At 51.1% G+C, this 22,279-nt stretch overlaps 1 protein-coding gene across 2 annotated transcripts in view; it reads left to right on the forward strand.

Annotated features, from left to right (window-relative positions):
- The window catches only part of SCN8A (sodium voltage-gated channel alpha subunit 8), a 53,605-nt gene that overhangs the window by 2,656 nt on the left and 28,670 nt on the right, over window positions 1–22,279 (forward strand). The window contains exons 2-6 of one of the 2 annotated variants that reach the window (XM_064638925.1): window positions 7,087–7,416; window positions 14,902–15,019; window positions 16,998–17,088; window positions 17,290–17,418; window positions 19,318–19,409. In XM_064638925.1, the coding sequence (XP_064494995.1) occupies window positions 7,141–7,416; window positions 14,902–15,019; window positions 16,998–17,088; window positions 17,290–17,418; window positions 19,318–19,409 (706 nt within the window). In that variant the 5' untranslated portion in view covers window positions 7,087–7,140. Of the gene's footprint in view, window positions 1–7,086; window positions 7,417–14,901; window positions 15,020–16,997; window positions 17,089–17,289; window positions 17,419–19,317; window positions 19,410–19,545; window positions 19,638–22,279 lie in introns of both variants that reach the window. The other variant, XM_064638926.1, reaches the window with a different exon arrangement.

The raw sequence follows: 22,279 nt of genomic DNA on the forward strand, positions 1-22,279 counted from the left end.
CGGAGTCACCTCCCCCCATTTGCTGCTCGGGGCTGGCTCTGCCTGAGTGTGGCTTTCACCAAAACGGCCCCAGCCGGGTTTTCACCTCGACTGGGAGGTGCTGGTTTCCAGTGGCTGGGGGTCCCTGAGGCTCCGTGGGGGTCCCTGAGGCTCCTGGGGGTCTCTGAGGCTCCGTGGGGGTCCCTGAGGCTCCGTTGGGCTCCTGCCATGACGTGGTTCCCATTCCCTCTCAATCCCTTCCCTGGGAGCGGCTGCGACTCCACTGACATGGGCAAATCCGCCGGGATCAATAATTGATTGTTGGGCTCAGAGCAGGGGGCTGGGGGAGGGAGAAGCTGTAAAACAGAGAAACCAGGGAGTGGGGAGCAAGCACGGGGAGGAATTGTTTGAGGGGAGCAAACAGGGGGAGGAATTGTTTGAGGGGAGCAAGCATGGGGAGGAATCGTTTGAGGACCCCCGGGGAGGAAACACGTGTGAGGCCTGGTGTTGGGCAGCTGGTCATTGCTGGTCATTGCTGGCCACTGGCTGGGATCTGGTGGGGCTCAGGAATAACTGAACTCTCAGACTGTCCCCCCTGTGCCCCCGTTATCCCACCTGTGTGCAGAGCAGACAGGAGCCGAGTTGGGGAAGAGGAGCAGGGAAGAAGTGGCTTCCTGCTGCAGGAGCATGTTACAAACCCTGGCATGAGCTCCAGGCTGGCTTTTAACACTTCACATGCTCTTCTGGCTTAGGCAAAACTGTCTTCTTTCCAGGAGGAATTTCCTCATGGAAAGGGCTGTCAGGCATTGGCAGGGGCTGCCCAGGGAGGTTTGGAGTCCCCACCCCTGGAGGTGTCCAAGGAATGACTGGAGCTGTCCCTCAGTGCTCTGGGCTGGGGGACAAGGTGGGCATCGGGCACAGGCTGGACTCGATGGTCTTGGAGGGCTTTTCCCACCCCAAGGATCCTGGGATTCTGTCTTTAAATGCTGTTCCAAAGTTAGAGCAACTTCTGCCTCCCCTCCCCTTGTCCTGTAGCTGTTATTCCTGCCTGATGGAGCATTCCAGCAGACAGGATATTTTAAGGAGAAGGGGCAGCCAGCAGGGCCTGGGCTGTGGCAAAGCTGTGACATTGCTGCTTTCTGAACAGAAACGTTTCACAATGCAAAACTGTTGGTACCTGAACCCTGGAAGTGCCATTCCATGTTTCTCGTGGTGCTCCTGCCCCAGCAGGAGGGTGTGAGCAGTTCAGAATGAGATCTGCTGCCAGCTGATTTGGGGAGGAGTGGTTTTTTTTGTTGTTGAATAATGTTACAACACCCAGTGAACTGTCCAGGGGGCGGCTTTAAAGTTACAGAAATAAACCCTTCATTGAGGGAGTTGGAGGGGGTGAGAAGGTCCCCCCCCAGCCTCCTTTCCTCCAGGCTGAGCCCCCCCAGCTCTCTCAGCTGCTCCTCAGTGTGAGATCTGTGGCACCCAGGTGGAAAAGTGCCCTGGAAACGTGAGGTTGAACAACATATGTGGCCATTCCAGTGGTGATTCCAGTGGGAGGTGAACTTTTCCTTGGCTGTCAAGTGAGATTGGTCTCAGGATGGTGATGTCAGGACAACCAGGAAAACTCCCAGGGAGGGGGAGCTGTTGGTGTGACCAGCTGAGATCTGCAGGGGTGATAAGGAAGGGAGAAAACACTGTCTCTCCATGGGGAAACCTGGGTTGTATTCCAGCACGTGGCAGAAATTCCCAGATCCATGTTGTGTGAGAGCAGAGCACTTAGAGGAGGGTTATTTGTTCTGCCTTTTTTCATATTTGCCTCATTTGTACTCGAAGCATCCCAGTGCTGCACAAGAGGAGATTAATTCCCCTCAAATGCTGGTGTAAAATAACCCTTCCCTGGCTCCTGTTTTGTGGGTCAGGGATGGGGCTGAATGAACCCAGCCAGGAGTTAAATGTGGGTTAGGGGCTGAACTCTTACACAGGAGCTGCTTTATTCAGTTCTTTGTTCAGAAGTTGGGCTTTAAAAAGGGGGAAGTTGAAGCAGTTGAGGTTGTTTAGTCTGTGAATCTCCAAGCTCTGGGTGAGGTTGGGGGTAAACACGAGCCAGCTTTGAGTAGCAGCAGCACAGGGGACTGGGGGTTAGTGGGTGAACTGGGCTTGACTGGTTTTAGTTCTGGTAACTCACTGGGGGGTGTTGCAGAAGCCACCCAGCTCCTGGGGTGGATGGAGGGCCCTGCACTCTGAGGGCTTTCATTTCTCAGGTTTTTATGAAAGCCTCGTGAAATATTCAGGTGTTTTCTGTGTGTTCAAGTTTTCAAGGCCAGGTTGGGCAGGGCTTGGAGCACCCTGGGCTGGTGGAAAGTGTCCCTGCCCATGGCAGGGGGTGGAACAAGATGGGCTTTAAGGTGTTTCCTCTTTCCTTCCACTTTCCAGCAACAAATATGCCATGAGAGCTTCCCTAAGGGAAAAGTCCCTCCTTCTCCCCAGCCTGTTGCATCACTGAACCTTTTCATTGATAAAATTGGCCTGGTCTGGGCACAGGAGTCTCTGCAGGTGGGGATCAGCCACTTCCAGCCATGGATGTTCCCATGCAGGGATATTTTGGGTTGGCTTGAAGGTTTTTAGGCTCTCCTGCAGCAGAATTTCAGGGGGGGTTTATCCACACTGTGTTTTCCTTCCTGCCCTGACCCTCATGTTGGAATCAGAGCCACGTGTGGCTGTGTGGCTCATATAAAAATTCACACAGAAGGTCTCTCTCTCTTGCTCAAAGTCACCCTGTGAACGGCTGAATCTTGGTAATTAATAAAGGAAGAAATGTGTTAAAGCAAGGAAATTGCCTCAAAAGTGTTTTTTTAATTTATTTGGACAATCAGCTTGAATAATTTATTGGAATATTTCATAATGTACCGGTAAATGGACTGCTGGGAACATTTAGAGAAAAATAATTAAGTCTTAGCAACTGGGCCCCTCAGTGCAGTGGTTAATCTGGTGGGAAGTTGTGAGATTTGAAAAATGGGGCCTGGGGAGTTGTGTGCACCCAGCTCCAAGGGCCCAGGATGAATCCCCAGACCCCCCAGCAGCAGGGCAGCATTCCCAGGGCATTATCCATGGATCCATAACCCCCTCACCCTCCTCCTGCAGGGCAGCATTCCCAGGGCATTATCCATGGATCCATAACCCTCCCACCCTCCTCCTGCAGGGCAGCATTCCCAGGGCATTATCCATGGATCCAGAACCCCCCACCCTCCTCCTGCAGGGCAGCATTCCCAGGGCATTATCCATGGATCCAGAACCCCCCACCCTCCTCCTGCCCTCCCCTGGGGGCCGAGGCTGCCTCACAATTTCCACCACGTTTCTCTCCTCGGAGGCTGAGGAACCTCCCAAAGGGCCAAAAGGAATCCTGGCATTTATCCCCTCCCAATTCCTGCTGTCCCAGCAGGACCATTCCCACTTGGAAAAGAACCCTGACGAGGTTTTTTTGGCCTCCAGAAGCTGGGAAGAACAGCTCAGGCCACGTGGGCCAGGCCAGGCGTGGAAGTGACTTCACTGAGGAAGAGGAGGATGAGCCACACAGTGAATTTTGTCCATTCTCTTCATGTGGGATTATTTATTGGCAGAACAAACAAAGTCAGGGCGGGCAAGAACTTTCCCAAGGAGTGAAACTGAAACAAGTAACAGCCCTCTGAGCAATTCCAAAATGCCAAAACCCAGAGAAGCTGCTGCCACGTGCAGCTGGGAGCCAGGTTTGGGTGTTGGTTTGGTTGGTTTTGGTTTTGTTCTTTTCCCTTAATGGATAAAGTTGAGTCGGTGCCTCCAGTTGTGGGTTGTGTAATTGTGCACAAATTCCTTCGTGCTTTCATTTTTTTCCCCTTTTTTTCTGCTGTGTCCCTGAGCTACTTTGGTTTCTAAATTCAGGCCTTACATATTTATCTGTGCCATTCAATTAGACCACATCCCCAATGCTGCTCTATAGTTTCACAGTATGTGGGAAATTTGGTAATTAAATGCATGCAAATGCTGCAAGAATAGAATAAATTAATTTTCCTTAATATCAGCAGGCCACTGGGTGATTTCTCAGAGATAATGTGACCAAGATACTGGTTTTTCTCTCCCCTCTTGCCATCTTTTTTTGAGTCTTTACTGTTGTTACTTTAGAAATACCTGGTCAGGTTTGTGGGAAGAGAATCCCAGCCCGGCCAGGCTCTGGGATTACATAAGGAGGGGGATCTGTACATCAGGTTTTTGGGGTCTTCAAATAAAACCCCAGCTGGGCACAGCATTTAGTGCCCACACGTGTGGGGCAGCTTTGGATTGACCCTGGGAGGGTGGGAATGGCCGTGGCAGAGCTGGAGTGGAGCAGTTGCAGGGAACACCCTGGGATCCCTCAGCAGGATCCTTGGGATGTCCTGGCTCCTGGAAGTGCTGGGTGAAAGGCTGGGATCTCCGGGTGCTCCTCCCCAGGGCTCGGTTCTTTGTCCCTGGGGTTATTCCTGGAGCCCCCTGCCCTCCAGGGAGTTGTGATTGTCCTTTTTGGGGCTTCCCTGAGCTCCTCCCGTGTGAGTTCAGCCCAACCCTCAGCTCCAGGGGCTGGGCAGGTGCCTCTGACCTGGTGCTGACCCGAATTTTAACCATTCAGCCCCCTGGCGTGGTTTGCAAGGAATTTCAAAGTCATCCTTCCCGAGATTCCAGACCTTTTAATATCTGCTTGGGTGCCGTGTTTGTGTTGCCTTAAAAGCTCTGCCCTTCCCGGTGGTTTCTTTCCCTCACTGAGGGACCTGATCCCACGAATCCTTTGGATCCTCGTGGTTCTCCTGCCTTCCCTCCTGGATCTGCTGTCGGGTCCCTCCCCGAGCGCCGTGGCGGGGCTGGGTTCTCTTCCAGCCTGCAGCACTGCAGTGCTGTTGCATCAGTGCAGGGTTTCTGTCATCCCTCTCCTCCCTTGGCCTCCTCCCGGAGCGAGAGCAGCCCGGCAGCTCGGGAATGCAGGATATTCCTGCTGCTGGTTCTGGAGCTTGGCACGGGGAGCGGAGCTGCAGAGGGTTTGTGGGCGGCTGCATTCCCAGGAACCGACTTCCTCCCAGCTCGGCTTTTCTGGGGGAGTGGGTGGAGGAGCACGAGGGGCTCCTGGAGGGATGGGGCAAACCCTGGCAGGGTCTGGGCTCCTTGGGCAGGAGGGGAGCTCTGCGAGCTCGTCCTCACCCCTGCTCTGCACCTCCTCCCCTCCCTTTCCTTTCATCATTTGTGTTGCATCTGATGCAAAGAAGACCCCGTGTCTAACCCATATGCCAGAGAAATTTCACTTGCAGGAATCACTGTTGTGCTCAATCAAAGTATTTTAAAATCATTTCATTCTCGTGGCCCGAAATGAATCATTGCCCTGGTAATTGGCAGAGTCAGGGAATGGTTTGGGTCGGGAGGGACCTTAAAGACCATAAATTCCACCCCTTGCCGTGGGCAGGGACACCTCCCACTAGCCCAGGCTGCTCCAACCTGGCCTTGGATGCTTCCAGGGCTGGGGCAGCCACAGCTTCCCTGGGCAGCCCGTGCCAGGGAGCACTTTTTGGGAATGCTCAGAGCGCTCCGCTCCCGTTGGCACCGAGTTCCTCCTGTGGGTACCAGGGAGCTCTTTGCTGAGCACCTCGTTAGCAGAGCGAGGGATGTGCTGGTCCCCAGCCCTGCCTGGGCCAGGTCAGACCTTGTCCAACCCCAGCTGGCTGGGAATTTTGCCTAATAATCCGTTTGCCTGAGGGCAGTGACCGGCAGAACCATTTTTGCAGGAGAACAGTGGGTTTGATGAGGGAGTTGCTTTTTTGTAGAACAGTTTGTGTTCAGGAGGACCCAAAATCGGGGTGGTCACCTGTGGGAGAGCCACCTCTGTGTGGTGCTTCTCCTGTCCTGGGTGAGGTGGGTGGGAATGGGCAGGTTCACTTGTGTCCAGCCTTGGTGTGGCTTGTTTTGGGGCTGAACCAGCAGCTCGGCTGCCTCGTTCCTGCCAGAGCTCAAGAAACCTTGGGATGATGCTCTCAGGGATGTGGGGGGACTCTTGGGGAGGGTCCTGTGCAGGACTCTCAGGGATTGTTGGGGTGTCCTGTGCAGGACTGTCAGGGATTGTTGGGGTGTCCTGTGCAGGACTGTCAGGGATTGTTGGGGTGTCCTGTGCAGGACTCTCAGGGATTGCTGAGGATTGTTCTGGTGTCCTGTGCAGGACTGTCAGGGATTGTTGGGGGTTGTTGGGGTGTCCTGTGCAGGACTCTCAGGGACAGGGTGGGATTGTTGGGATGTCCTGTGCAGGAGGACTGTCAGGGATTGTTGGGATGTCCTGTGCAGGGCTCTCAGGGATTGTTGGGGATTGTTGGGGTGGGTCCTGTGCAGGACTCTCAGGGATTGTTGGGGTGTCCTGTGCAGGACTCTCAGGGATTGTTGGGGTGTCCTGTGAAGGACTCTCAGGGATTGTTGGGGATTGTTGGGTGTCCTGTGCAGGACTCTCAGGGATTGTTGAGTGTCCTGTGGAGGATGTGGAGGACTCTCAGGGATTGTTGGGTGTCCTGTGCAGGACTGTCAGGGATTGTTGGGGTGTCCTGTGCAGGACTCTCAGGGACAGGGTGGGATCATTGGGGTGACCTGTGAAGGATTCTCAGGGATTGTTGGGGTGTCCTGTGAAGGACTCTCAAGGATTGTTGGATGTCCTGTGCAGGACTCTCAGGGATTGTTGGGGTGTCCTGTGCAGGACTCTCAGAGATTGTTGGGGATTGTTGGGTGTCCTGTGCAGGACTCTCAGGGACTGTTGGGTGACCTGTGGAGGATTCTCAGGGATTGTTGGGGTGTCCTGTGCAGGACTCTCAGGGACAGGGTGGGATCATTGGGATGTCCTGTGCAGGACTCTCAGGGATTGTTGGGGTGTCCTGTGCAGGACTCTCAGGGATTGTTGGGGTGTTCTGTGCAGGGCCAGGAGTTGAACTGGACGATCCCTGTGGGTCCCTCAGTGATCCCGAGGGGATTTGAAGGCCGGAGCTCCCCGTGGCTCTGCCCTGCTCTGTCTGTCTCTCTGTCTGTCTGTCTGTCTGTCTGTGCCCACTCTGACATTCTCCCCTGTGTTTACCCCCCCCTCCTCTCCAGAGCTGACCTGCCCGGGGTGCAACATCGCTAAAGAAGCTGCTGCAGGATGAAAAGATGGCAGCGCGGCTGCTCGCACCACCAGGCCCCGAGAGTTTCAAGCCCTTCACTCCGGAGTCTCTGGCCAACATCGAGAAACACATCGCCGAGCTGAAGAGGAAGCAGCGCGCGAAGCAGGACAGCAGCCACCGGGATGACGACGAGGACAGCAAACCCAAACCCAACAGTGACCTCGAGGCGGGGAAGAATTTGCCTTTCATCTACGGGGACATCCCCAAAGGGCTGGTTGCTGTGCCACTGGAGGACTTTGACCCTTATTATATGACCCAGAAAGTGAGTCTGGCGAGAAAGGAGCCGCTAAAGCACCCTTCTGCTTTTTGGTTTTTTATTTTTTTTTCCCCCCTCTTGGGAATAAATGGCAGGTTTGGGGGATGGTTGGAGCAGAAGACAAAGGATGGAGTCTTGGATGGGGCTGGTTTGGTTTGTTGTGTGGGTTTTTTTATGAGGTTTAATTGATATTGTGTGATCGGGTTTAATTGGTATTGTAAGGCCGGTCTTTAAGGATGGAGTTAAGAGAACAGGGGCTGGAAAGTAAAAATAGATCAAACTGTGCTGCTGTGCCAATTTTAACCATTGGGGTAATAAGGAGACTGGAACTGAGGGGCAACAGTGGTGGTCTGAGCATGTGTTTCATCACTTCCACGGAATTCAGGCTGGATGGGATGGTTAGGAGGCAGTGGGACACAGAATTGTGGCAGAAAAGAAACTAATTAACTGGCTTTCATCTGGAGAATTTTTATTTTTAAAACGTTTGGAATCAAGGTGATGTGGCAGAGGAGGCATTTGTGGGGTTTATTCAGAAATAAGGGGAGCAGTGAGTTGGGAAAGTGCTGGAGAAGGAGGGGAGGGATCTGCTGGTCGTGGAATAGGGAGGAGCATGGTCATGGACTTTCTCAGAAGGCTGAAATTGAGGTTTTTGGCTGTTTATTTTCATGACTTTCCTCAGTACAACTTTAACTGGGGCAAGCTGAGATAGCTGCCATCCCTAAGTGAGGCTCAGCTGTCCTGGGAGGAGCTGCAGGTCTGGCCCCTGGGTGACAGGAGCTGGGATGTGAGTGGGGACAGTTGGCTGTGTGTGAAATCCCTGTGCTGGGTAACAAATGTGTGACGAGTTTGTGATGGGACAGAAGCTTGTGCCACACTCAGAAGGGACTCAGAGACTGGCAGGGCATAATTCCCATGGAATCAGCTGGATTTGGGTGTAACTGGCTGTTCTTTCCTGCATTTGCAGTGGTGAGTTGTGTTGCTGGGAGCAGGACCTGGCTCAGCACAGGGCTTTGGAATTCAGGGATGTGTGTGTTGGATCCCAGGGTCCAGGTGATGTGCTGCTTCAGGAGATGCACTGCCAGGAACTCCTGGGGGAAAAAGGCACCGTAGTTATCCTCAGGAGTATTTTTTTCTTTATCAACCAAGTATTTTCCCTTTATTAAACCAACCTGGTTTTTGGTGAGACCGGCTCATGGAATCCCAGGATGGTTGGGGCTGGAAGGGACCTTAAAGCTCATCCATGGGCAGGGACACCTTCCACTATCCCAGGCTGCTCCAACCTGACCTGGGACACTTCCAGGGGTCCAGGGGCAGCCACAGCTTCCCTGGACACCTTGTGCCAGGGCCTCCCCACCCTCCCAGTTCCGAGGGTCTCTTGGCCCATCCCACCAGCGGGGTGTCACAAATGTCACTGGGATCCCATCAGGAGGGGTTTGGAGCCTCTCTGTGCCTGTGGAGTTGAAGGGATGGTGCCAGAGGCAGAGCTGGGCTGTTGAACCCTTTTCCAGCAGAAATAGGTCTGTGGTGCTGAGGGGGCAGAGGCTCCCTGGTTCTCGGTGTCCCACCAGGAGCAGGAGGCAGAGGGGACCCCCTTTACCCCTCCTGCTCCACCAGGCTCCAGGTTTGCCTCCCAGCACGAGGCTATCAAGAAACCTTCCATTTCTAGAGGAGAAAATCAGCCACACTCCCATCCCTGAAAGCATCTCTCCCACCTCCAGGAGCACCACAGGAGTCCTGACACTTGAGGAGTCGTTGCCTGCTCGTGGTGTGGAGATGGAGGGAAGGTTCTGGAGATGGGAGGCAAACCCCCCCCAGCCTTGTGTGTTCCATGCTGGGAGCAGGGCCTGGCTCTTCCCACAGCCACTGGATTCTGTGGGATTGTGGCCATTCCTTAGGTGTGTCCTTCCTGCTGCTTCCCAGAGTCTGTGACTTCCCACCAGGCAGTTGTTTTTTTTTAAGGCCATTAAAAAAGGCCCTTCTCTGAATCATCAGGAATCTGCTTGAATCATGGGAAGTTTTCCAAGATTTCCCCACAACCCCCCCCCTTCTCCAGAAGGCTTTGCATCACAGGTCTTTGCTCCTGCAGCGTGCACAGGGACAGATCAGCTGGTTGCTTTTCCTTGCAGGAGGACACGGTGATCTTGGTTTCTCTGAGGAAACTGAAGCTGCATTTTAAGGGAGCAGCTGAACTTCCAGTGGCCTGGTAACTGATATTTAAAGGAGGAAAAGAGTGACCTGCAAACAGCACCATGGCCCAGGGAGTCACAAGCCCTGGGGCTGGAGCCCGGCGATGGTTTTGTCCCAAGTGCTGCTCCTTGCTCTGCTCAGTTTTGCAACATGGGAGTCACGGAATCCCGGGATCACTGAGCTTGGAAAAGCCCTCCAGGACCATCGAGTCCAACCTGTGACCCATCCCTGCCTTGTCACCCAGCCCAGAGCACCGAGTCCAGGCTTTTCCCAGGCTGGGGTTGTTCTCCTGAAGCACCTTCCCTGGGTTGGAATCTCATCCGTGCTGCGGGACGGGGTCAAGGTGCTCCTGCTCCTGCAGTTGGCTCCACTTCCAAGGCAGCAGGAGGTCCCTGAATATCCTGGGAGCTGAGACCATGGATAGGCTCGGGTGGGTGGATTCCAGTGGGAAAAGGAAGGCTGTCCACACATCCCTGAGCATCTGAGGCTGGAGCAGGACGTCCGAGGTCACCTCCTGCCGGCAGATGAGCACCTGAGGATCCCTCTCTCCAGGTTTCGTGCCAGTGGAGTGACTTGCAGCTTCCCCAAGTCACATGCCCGGGTTGGAAGTGGGCCCTCGGGTCCAGAATGTCACCTTGGCTCTGTGGGCCCGGGAAAATCTCTGGGATGGGAGGGCCCAGCTGCAGGAGTCACGTCTGGCCCTGGGATGTGACGTCTGCAGGGACAGGGGGTGGCTCTGCCGGGGCTTTGCCTTCCAGTGGAGTCCCCAAAGCAGGGGGAAGAGTCAGAACCACCTCAAGAAATCAGCCTTTTGGACTTGTTTCCAGGGTCTCGGTGCCTTTTCCAGACCTTCCAACACTGAAGCAATATTGGCCATGATATTTGTTGTGCCAACTGGAAATATTTCAGTTAAAACCCCCCAAGGGCCAGGACTTCCTTGTGAACTTCCTTGTTCCAGCAGAATTCAGGAGAGCTCCCAGTGTGAGCAGCCCCAGCCCCTGCTTTCCAGGTCCTCCTTAATGAGGTTTTTTTCTTCCACTTTGTGTCTCCAACTGACTTAAAAGGAGCAGGAAAAGTGGGAAAGGAGAAGGTTGAAGGAAGGGAAGTGAAATCCCTGTCAGTCCTGCCCTCTCTGGGGCAGAGGGAAGGCAGAGTGGGATGGAGCTGTTGGCTGTGAGTGGATCCAGCCCCGAGGATCCCAGCTGGGATCAGGGAATGCTGAGTGTGGCAGGGCCAGGGAGGTGATGGAATCTCTGCTGCCACCCCTAAATCTGCACCACTGGGGATGGTGGAAGGATGGGGAATTGGAGAGAGGATGGATTTCCTTGCACAGGCAGATTGAGAGGTTGTTAAAATTAAATTCCAAATCAGTTTCTCAATATTCCATATTGAACCATCTGCTTTTTTTTTTTTTTTTAAATATATCTTTCAGGAATGTTTTATTTTCTAAATTCCAAAACAGTCAAGTTTTTTTTCCCACTATTTGGCTTGAAACAAGAGGTTAAAGCAAGAACAAAACATAGCAGATACTTTTTTCCCCCACAAGCTTTTCAGTGGTGAAGAGTAAGTTAGTAAGGAAGAATTAATCTGTCCCCTTTTGGGGGAAGGGGAAATTAAATATTAAATAATTGGGTTTCTGTGTTAGAAAGTACAACTCTGTGAGACAAAACAGACTTGAGAAATATTTTGCATCGACGTGGGGGTGTTTCTGGGCTGGGTCATGTCCAGCCTCTCCCCCACCAGATCCCCCCAGGTCCTTCTCCCCCAGGGCTGCTCTGACTCTGTCTGTGATTCCTCAGCCCTCAGAGGGCCCGAATTCCCTGTCCATGAGTTTTCCAGCAGTTTTGCCCCGGGGTGTCACCGGGAAGTCGTCGCTCTCCCCCTTGCTCAGCGCCGAGTGTCAGCCCGTCCCGGTGTCGCTGCTGCAGGAATGTGCTTCCATATGTTCCCAGGCTGTTCCCAAAGCTGTTGCCTTCTGAAATCTCCTGCCCACTCCCCTCCTCACCCTTCAGCCGCCACGGAACCGCCTGGAATTAAACCCACAAGAAGCAGAAGCGTTTCAGAGCTTCCCAGAGCTGCCACCCCTCCATCAGCTCTGTCCTGCTCCTCTGGCACAGGCACCATCTTGCAGATTAATTTAGAAAATCCGTCTTCTGGGAATCTTCCTCCTCCTTAGGAGCCCTGTTCCCAAGGATTTGTTAACACGGGGGCTCTGAGGGAACTAAAGCGGACGGAGGTTTTTTCGCAGCTCTAACAACAAACTGAGAGTTTGGGAGGTTCAACCAGGCACAACCACCTCTTAAACCGAGTGCAAAGTGCCTTTTTCCAGGTATCACCTTCCTCTGAGTTCTGAGCTTTGCCTCAGCACATCTTAAAAGCTCTTAAGGATGTTCTTGGCCCGGACCCAGCGAACGTTTTAAGAGCTCGCAGCCATTTCGAAATGGAGTTTTGATATGTCAGCAGCAGAAAGAGAAGCTAAGAGAGGGTTTAAATTGCCAAACACTTCTTGGCTTTTTGGGCTTTTCTTTCTACTGATGAGACCAATGGGAGGCTTACCCAGGATTTTATGGGATGCACAGGGGAATGGTGGATCTCGGAACCGTCGGAATCGATGAGCAGACTGGAATTGGGGCACTTTATTGGTGTGAGGGTTGTGCTGGAAGGCCCAGGGGGGATGGGCTTTACAGGCAGGAACCACTCCACAAGTTTTGTGGTCTAAAAGGAGAAATGTGTGCAGAGCACGGAGAGGAAACGAGGACACGGGGCAGGGGAGGGACTAAGAGGGCAAAGCAGAACGTGGAGTTCCTGGTTGGTGGGCAGTGGGATGAAACAGCTTGGATTCCTTCCTGGAAAAGGGTGGTCAGGCCCTGGAAGGGGCTGCCCAGGGAGGTGGTGGAGTCCCCAGGTCTTTGTCCAGCTCACCTGGCCCCACATCATGCTCAGCACAGGCACATCAGAGGTGTCACTGCTGGAAAGATGTGGGAGAGTCAGGAGCTCAGGACACGGCGGGAGCCCGGGAGCATCCCAGTGTCCTGCTCCAGAGCCTTAAAAAGAGGTTTAAAAAGGAATGGGATTCAAGTCCTGGAAAGTTTGTGGTGTCAGGGAAGGGAAATGAGCTGGTTCCTAGAACTGGGTTGTCCCTTGAGCACTTTGTAATGGCAGTTCTGCAAAACTTTGGGCCCTTTAGAAGGTTGTTCCATGCCAAGGTGATCTGGTCATTAATTCATGATGCTGCAGTTGAAGAGCTGTCCAGGGCTGTCTTTAAAGTGCTTTTGGTGGGGATGCATTAGTGGTTCTGCTAACGAGGCTTTCTCCCTCCGTGCTGAACCACAACCTGATTTTGGTTTCCTTTGCAAAATAATTTACTGCTCGATGGTCTAATTGAGCCAAACGAGCTCAAACACGTCGTTCCCCTTGCGAGGAGGGAAATGACAGATTTCCTAAGAGGAGTCTCCTGGGGAAGCCGGGGTTGGCAGGGAGCCCCAGGATTCCCTTGGGTTGGGCTCTGGGAATTGGGGGCTGTGCCAGCCAGGGGGGCTGGAGACGAGTCCAGGAGAGAATAAAAACGGGACAAATGGTGCCAGGGAAAGGGCTTTGGCTTCTCAGGGCACACAAGTTGCTTCCTGCCCTCTGAGTCGGTGCTGGGTGCTTTGGGTGTGCTGGAATGAAGTGCCCACACACCCACTCGTGCCTGGGATGCTCCCGGTGCTCCGTGGGGAGATGGACTGAGGGATCTGTGGGGTAAGGCTGTGGGATTCTGCCTCCCATTTACAGGAGTCGTTCCACAGGTTCTGGATAAGGAATTGAACCTCAAATCTCAAGCTTCTCTCTGATTAATTAAGGGCAGGGAGACCCAGGGCTGTGCCCGGGGTGGGGCAGGGGGTGACCTGTGTCTGCTGGGCTGGGGGACTCTGCCACCACCTTTTCCTCCTGATCACCTGCCAGTCTCTCTTTCCAGCTGAGCTGCTGTCCTGTAAAACCAGGATTCCCTGTGGGAGCTGTTCTTTGGGAAGGAGGCACAGGCTGTGCCCTGAAGAGGGGCTGGAGCTCGTGGTGAGGGCTCAGCTGCCGGATCCGCTCCTGGCTCCTGGTCCTGGGGCACTTTGGGCCTCAGTTCTGCTCTCTTAGGTGGGGGTAACAGGGCTGTGGGAGAGGAAAACTTGGCTTGGATGGGAGGGTTGGCTTCTGCTCTGAAATCTCTGCTGAAATGGATGCTTGGAGTAGAATTATCCAGGATGTGCTGGTAGGGATGTCCAGGATGTCTTGACAGGGATGTCCAGGATGTCTTGGTGAGGATGTCCAGGATGTCTTGGTGAGGATGTCCAGGATGTCTTGGTAGGGATGTCCAGGATGTCTTGGTGAGGATGTCCAGGATGTCTTGGTGAGGATGTCCAGGATGTGCTGGTAGAGATGTCCAGGATGTCTTGGTGAGGATGTCCAGGATGTCTTGGTAGAGATGTCCAGGATGTCTTGGTGAGGATGTCCAGGATGTCTTGGTAGAGATGTCCAGGATGTCTTGACAGGAATGTCCAGGATGTCTTGGTGAGGATGTCCAGGCAGGGATGTCCAGGATGTCTTGGTAGGGATGTCCAGGATGTCTTGGTAGGGATGTCCAGGATGTCTTGGTGAGGATGTCCAGGCAGGGATGTCCAGGATGTCTTGGTAGGGATGTCCAGGATGTCTTGGTGAGGATGTCCAGGATGTGCTGGTAGGGATGTCCAGGATGTCTTGGTAGGGATGTCCAGGATGTCTTGGTGAGGATGTCCAGGATGTCTTGGTAGAGATGTCCAGGATGTCTTGGTGAGGATGTCCAGGATGTCTTGGTGAGGATGTCCAGGATGTCTTGGTGAGGATGTCCAGGATGTCTTGACAGGGATGTCCAGGATGTCTTGGTGAGGATGTCCAGGATGTCTTGGTGAGGATGTCCAGGATGTCTTGACAGGGATGTCCAGGATGTCTTGGTGAGGATGTCCAGGATGTCTTGGTAGGGATGTCCAGGATGTGCTGGTAGGGATGTCCAGGATGTCTTGACAGGGATGTCCAGGATGTCTTGGTGAAGATGTCCAGGATGTCTTGGTGAGGATGTCCAGGATGTCTTGGTAGGGATGTCCAGGATGTCTTGGTAGGGATGTCCAGGATGGCCTGGTATGTCTCACCCTAATGGGAGCTTCATAAAGAAGATTATTCTTTAAAAGAAAATGCTATTTTTTTCCTATGGAAATTGTTTGTCCTTTTTTTTTAAATGACTACAACCCCTGCTTTGATTTTCCTGCATTAACTCTCTCTCTCTTTGTTTCTCTGCAGACCTTTGTAGTACTAAACAGAGGGAAAACACTCTTCCGATTTAGTGCCACACCTGCCTTGTACATTTTAAGTCCTTTTAATCTGTTTAGAAGAATAGCTATTAAAATTTTGATACATTCATATCCTTTTTATTACCGAGTTCTCTTTGCCTTTGTGTGTTCCTTGAAAATCTCTTCCCTGTCAAATCTCTTCCCTCCCAAATTGTCTTTTGCTCAGTTCCCATCTGTGAATGACAGTCCTGCACCCAGGGAGGTGGATTGGCCTCAGAACATGCACAAAAAACTGCTTTTTTTGTGTGAAAAGTCAGTGTCCTTGAGCCACATCCAGTGAAGGAAACGTCTTTATTTTCCCTGTGTCCATCCTCCCATCCCACACCCGTGGATAAATTTTGGAACAGATTTAAGGTTGTGTTTTTAATGTGAAGAGGAGCTGACCTTTAACAGCTGCTGAAATGCTTGAATAGAACTAAAACAGATTTTAAAAAATACTAAATATTAAATAGAATTATTATCCGGAGAAGGAGCCAGAGCCACCTTGTCTGTAATTAGACAGTGATTTCTTGCTCTTTTGGCATCTCTAAAACATCCTTCTAATGGCAAAGCTTTTCCAAAACGTTCCTCTGCAGGGCTCAGGCAGCTCCAGTGGCTTTTGGTTGATGGTGTTATTGGGAGGAAAAAAATGTCTCTTATTGACTGAGCTGCTTTGCCCTGTTTATTTATTTATTTGAGATGGTGGCTCTAAAGCAGAAACACCCTCAGTTGCTGCTGTAGAGGCTCCTGTGCCCTCCATTCCTGCTTCTCAGGGGGAGAAAAAGCTTTTCCATCTTTTCCAAGTGGACTTGGGAATGTTTCCTGTGGCTCTGTGTGAGTTCTCGTGGCCTTTTCCTCCCCCTGGGCTGCAGCCAAGGGATGCAGATTGTCAGGCTGAGCCCAAGATGCTGCTGGAGGCTCTTGGGTCTCCATCCGAGGTCTCTTGGAGTCTCCTTAAATAATTCTGGAGCCGAGCAGCTTCGGATCTGAGCTGGATTTCACTGCTGGGCTAATAATTGAGTGTTAAAATCCACTTCCAGTGGGGAATTTGTGCTGCAACCTCCTCCAGTCAGTCCCCAGCACCAGCTCCCAAACACACACAGACAGCTTTGGGAGGACTCCTGTGATTTTCTCCAAGCTAAATCCTGGTGTCTGTGGCTTTCCCACGGGCTGGATGAGCAGACAAGAGATTTTCATGTTACTGAACAACTGGAATTATTTGAGGAGACATTTTTCCTTTAGGCCTGGGATTTTTTTTTTTAATTACTAAGACATACTGGAAAATAAAAAATAAATTAAAGAGTGACTTAAAATACTATTTCTATACTATAAATGTATTATATAGTATATAAATCATATATATATATAGTATGTACATAGTATATATAGTATATATAATATAAGAATAGTATATAGTATGTAAATAGTATATATAGTATATAAATAGTATATGAATAGTATATAGTATGTAAATAGTATATATAGTATATAAATAGTATATATAGTACATAGTATATATAGTATATAAATAGTATATATAGTTTGTACATATTATATATAGTATATAAATAATATATATAAGTATGTACATAGTATATATAGTATACAAATAATATATATAAGTATGTACATAGTATATATAGTATATAAGTAGTATATAGAGTATTTCAATAGTATATATAGTATATAAATAGTATATATTTATATGTCAATATGTCAATAGTATATATAATATGTAAATAGTATATATATAATGTCAATAGTATATATAGCATATAAATAGTATATATATGTCAATAGTATATATATAGTATATAAATTGTAAATATTGTACAGTATAGAAATTATATATATAAATATTATATATTATACTATATATGTTGTATATTATATATTATATTTAGTATATAATATATAAATAACCTTATTTCCCACGAGTGCTGGAAGCATCTCGGCTTCTTATTATGCCTGGAAAGGGTTGCATTTTCCTGCACTCCGTGATTTTTGGGGCCCAGAGGGGGATGTAAAGAGCCAGCACGTGTCCCTTTGCTCCTTGACTTTGCCCCACAGTATTTAGCATGATCATTATGTGCACTATTTTGACCAACTGTGTGTTCATGACTTTTAGTAACCCGCCCGAATGGTCCAAGAACGTGGAGTAAGTACCAACCCTTGTGCTGCCAGACCCCCCCAGAGCTCTGAGCTCCTTCCCTGTCCCTCCCCCTGCCCCTTTGCACGGACCCATCACCCCCCAGAGCCCTTTGGGAGGGTTTGTCATTCCCATTTTCCCGGGGGCCAAAACGCCCTTTTTTTTTTCCCCGGCGGTTCTCAGCCCGTGTCTCTCTCCCCCTGCCCCCAGGTACACCTTCACTGGGATTTACACCTTCGAGTCACTCGTGAAAATCATTGCCAGAGGTTTCTGTATAGATGGCTTCACCTTCCTGCGGGATCCTTGGAACTGGCTGGATTTCAGCGTCATCATGATGGCGTGAGTCGAGTTTCCAGGTTATCTCCGGGCTCGGGGGGGAAGAGGGGGGGAGGTTTGTAAAGGAAAAGGAGATTTCTGGCCTGCTTTTAAAGCCTGATGGAATCTCAGCTCTAAACTGTGGAGCTGCTGCTGCAGAAAAACCAGGATTTTCAGGGAATTGCCTTTGTTAATGGAGATTTTTCGATGGCTCACGTGCCAGAGGGGCTGCTCAGTGTAGGACCAGGAGCCAAATACCTTTAAATCCCAGTCTCTACCTCTCCTTCCTCCTTGGGCTGGGGTTTTAAATATTCCTGGGCTGCAGCTGGAGGTTGGACAGTCATTACCCCACTAATAACCCATTAATAACTCCTTAATTACTGTGGTCATAAACCCATTCCCCAAGGAAGGAATTTTCCTTCCTCCTTCTTTCCTCTCGTGCCAGATCAGCTCCAGTGGCTGACACTGAGGATCAGGGGGATGTTGAGTCCCATCAGGACTGGTTTTTTCCTTATTTCTGGGTTTTTCCTTATTGCCCTGAGGTGATCCTGGCTCAGGCTCAGTCCTGCTGATGGAAACCAGGTCCATGTCAGTGGTCTCTGAGTTGCTGGTGGAAGAGATATTTTTCCCCTTTCACATTTATTTTTGGGATGTTGCAGGTGCACATTGTTGGGCTCCCGTGGTCACCAAGGTCTGAGGGAACAGGGATCGTGTAGGAAGGCTCAGGAGCCAGATTTCCAAGGGTTCAGAGCACTTGAAAGTTTCTCCCCAGACAGCACAGAGGAAATATTCTCTAAATTGGGGTAAAATAGAACTCTGGTGCCTTGCACTAAACATGTTCTCTGTGTATCTTGGGTTTATCCCCTTGGAAAAGGGGGATGATCAAACCTACCTGTGGCTCAGAAACAGGAGCATAAAGGATTTAAAATGAAGGATGCTGATTAAAATGAAGGATGCTAATGAAAGTGGAGGATGCTAATCAGAGCAAAAGATGATCATGATTTATTAAAAACGTGAAGTGGAGCAAATATACCTGAAACCCCCGAACTGAGGAATCATAAAATCATGGAATCCTGGAATGGTTTGGGTTTGAGAGGGACCTTAAAGCTCATCCAGTTGCACCCCTTGCTGTGGGCAGGGACACCTTCCACCAGAGCAGGATGCTTAGGGTGGTGTCACCAGGACTCCTCACAGATGTGACACTTCCACAGTTGCCCTCTGCAGAGGTGATGTTGAATTTTCGAGTCCTGTATAGGAAGTTTGGGGCACCACAATGTCAAAAAGATGTAAAGGTGTTGGAGAGGGTCCAAAGCAGGGACACAGGGATGGGGAAGGGTCTGGAGGAGCAGCTGAGGGTTTGTTCAGCTGGAGGAGATTGAAGGGAGACTCCTCGGGGGCTGCAGCTCCTCCCGAGGGGCAGCTCCGACCTCTGCTCCCTGTGAGCAGGGACAGGACCCAGGGAAGGGCTGGAGCTGTGCCAGGGCAGGGTCAGGCTGGATCCCAGGGAAAGGTTCTTCCCCCAGAGGGTGGTTGGGCACTCAACAGACTCCCCAGGGCAGTGGGCACAGCCCCAAGGCTGCCAGAGCTCCAGGAGGGTTTGGACAACACTCCCAGGGACAAGGTGGGATTGTTGGGGTGTCTGTGCAGGGCCAGGGGTTGGACTGGATGATCCCTGGGGGTCCCTCCCAGCCCAGGATATTCCATGATTCCAGGTGAGGATCCAGGTACCCACCCATGCACCAGGGCCAGCTGGTTGCAGAGAGGAGAGACTTAAACCAGGTTTTACCTCCACAACTTTCTGTCTCTCTCTTCTCCCTGCCCGCCCCGAAGCGTTTTAAATCCCGAGCTGTGTCCTGCAAGCAGACGATTTATGCAGGGGGAGGTGACCCCAACGGTGCCATTAACTCTGGTTTAATTCTGCAGGTATATAACAGAGTTTGTAAACCTAGGCAATGTTTCAGCTCTGCGCACTTTCAGGGTTCTGAGAGCTTTGAAAACTATTTCTGTAATTCCAGGTAAGGCCCCGGTTGGTGTTTTAGCTGTCGGGTACAGGCCCCTGTGAGTGATGTATTGCTTTGTCTGTAGTTGTTGTTTTATTTTGGTGTGTGTATTGTCATGGTGTTTTTTTGTGTGTGACCTCCCTCATTGCAGATATGTCACAGAGTTTGTGGAACTTGGGAATGTCTCAGCATTGAGAACTTTCAGAGTTCTCCGAGCTTTGAAAACTATCTCTGTAATTCCAGGTGAGAACCCTTCGGCATCAGGGGCTGGGCTGTGTCTCCTCTCTCCACCTCCCCTCCCTCCCTGCACTGCTTGTTCCTCAGGAATGGCACTGGGCTTTTTGGGATGGGGTTTGCAGTCTGTGTGACAGAACAGTTTGAAATCAAGGCTTCTGGGCCACCAAATCATGGGGTGAACAGGCTGTTATTTACTCCTCTGTCCCTGTGTACATCCCTGGTGTGCCCATCTCTGCAATTAAAGCCAGGCTCGAAGTTTAATTGCAGGTGAATGAAGGCTCAGGCTCCCCCTCAGGCTGAGCAGTTTCTGGCTCAGGGATTTGCCCAACTGGGATTAAAACCTTTTGCCCATTTCCTGAGCTGGACTTGGCAGGGCTGAGCCTCCCAAAGCTGCTTCTAGACCTTTAACTCATCTGTGTGTCATGGGGCGAGCAGGGGCCCTTCTTTTATTGTGAGACACACAGATTATGGACTGAGAATCCCAGAATTCCAGAATGGTCTGGGTTGGGAGGGACCTTAAAGCTCATCTCATTCCATGGGCAGGGCTTCCCCTGGACCAGGTGGCTCCAAGCTCCATCCAGCCTGGCCTAAACCACTTCCTGATCCTGAATTCCTGTACAGAAAAGCCTCATGTGGGTGGTTTCTCACAGGTGCCCCTAGTTTTAAGGTCAGGCTCCAGGCTCAGCTCTCCCAGGACTCAGCAGGTTTTCAGGTGCTCAGCCTGTCTCAGGGCAGGCACCCAAAATAACCCCCTCGAGTGCTCTGCAGGTCCTTTGGAGTCTGTTCCATGACACATTCCCTGGCTCTGCTTCCTCAGGCTGCCAGGGAAGAGCCTGTGGATTTGTAGGGCCCATCCCAGACTGCCAACCCCATCAGCTGCCCCTGCCTGTTGTGCATGATGATGGTGATGATGATGATGATGGTGATGATGCTCTGATGTGGCACCTGCTTCCCCTGCACCCCATGAGAACGTGCTGGAGTGATGTCCCTGCTGAGCCTTCCTTAATGTCTGGGGATATTAAAGAGAAAAGATCCCTGGGAATTGCTGCTGGCAGTGCCCTGGGCAGGCCTGATGTGCAGTTGGGATTCCCTCAGCCTGCTCCAGGGGGTGACTGCCTGGCTCAGAGGGAAACATCCCTGCTGGAACCAGATTTGCCTGTTCTGCTTCCTTAATTGTAGCAGAGTGGAGATGGTGCAGCTTCAAGGAGCTGGTTCCTGACTGTGTGGCTGCCTTGTCTTCCCGTGGAAGGGAGCAGGACAGCTCAGTTCTGGATCATTCCCTCCACAGAACTCCAAACTGATGGAATTGAATTCCAATGGCAGCGAGGGGAGGGGGGGGCTGAGCCCTGCTGAGCTCAGCACAGCCCTGATTGGTACCAAAGGCACAATCTGCTGCATATTCTGATTTAATTAAAAGGGTGATTTGCCACATGCAGCCGAGGGGACCCTGTTTGGGCGTTGGGGGACACTGAACACACCTGGAAGTGCCCAAACCCTGGGTGTTGTATCCCTCTCTGGGGGAGGGTTGTCCGGGTGTGGTTCTGCAGCACAAACCTCACCCCCCTCGATTTTGGGACTAACAACAGGAGGAATGTAAAGCACTTGGGTAATTGGCCTTTTGGGTTATTTAATGTGAAGGCATGAAGTGCTCTTTATGGGTTTTACTGCTGTCATTTCACAGGCAGAAAGGGATTTCCAGAACACACTGAATATTAAAATCGAAAGGGATTCCCCTTCTGCTTCAGCACATGGAGTGGGAATTTTAACCCTGTGCTGAGCTACTGAGAAACTTGTTTTAGTGCTTTGAGTGCTGACTACACCTTCTACCAGTAATTGGGATTCGTTGTGGTTTTGAGATAAGATAAAAAATGGGAAATATTTCCAGGATCTGCCCCTGGGCAGAATTCCATGGTCTCCGTGGATCTGTGTGACAGGAGCAGACTGTGGCTCCTGGGAGCTAAAACATCAAAGTACTGCTTTGGTTTTATGGCTTGGGGGTCCCTGTGAAACTGTGATGGTCTCAAGAGATTTTCCCTGTTGGCCCTTGAAGTTCTTACACTGAATTGTCTGATGGGGACACGCTTCTGTCACACCTGCAGCACACAGGACCCAGGAAAACCTGGAGCTGCTGTTGCTGGAGTTGTGGGGTTTTTTTGGAGTGTTCCTGGTTTGTAGCCAGAACTCTCCTGCTGCCAGTTCTGTCCTGGTTCCACCCCCCCTTTTCCTGCACTCCTCTGAAGGAGCAGCATCCCAAGCAGGAACCCAAGGGCTGGTGCATGAGCAGAGCAGAGCTGTGGGATGAGCATGGGGGTGATGTGTCTGCCAGAACTAACAGCAAAAACCTGCTCTGGGGCGGGGCAGGGCTTTGGCATCCAGGAAAAGTTGGGATAATGGAAGGAAACGACATTTTAAAAATTATTCCTCTGTAAGGAATGTATCTATAACCATGTATTTATGGATCTTTATGTGCCTGACATGGCTCAAACCTCTGGTGGTGCAGAAGGGGAAGGTTGGAGGGGACCAAGGATTCTGGTCAGGGGTTTATTGTGGGATGTTGTTGTGGCCTCAGCCAGAGCCTTGGATCTGACTGGCCCCAAATCCAGCTGGATCTGTGATTTATGGGTTTTTTTCCCTCCTTTCTCCCTTCA

This window comes from Pseudopipra pipra, chromosome 30, assembly GCF_036250125.1.
Source record: "Pseudopipra pipra isolate bDixPip1 chromosome 30, bDixPip1.hap1, whole genome shotgun sequence".
NCBI classification, from domain to species: domain Eukaryota; kingdom Metazoa; phylum Chordata; class Aves; order Passeriformes; family Pipridae; genus Pseudopipra; species Pseudopipra pipra.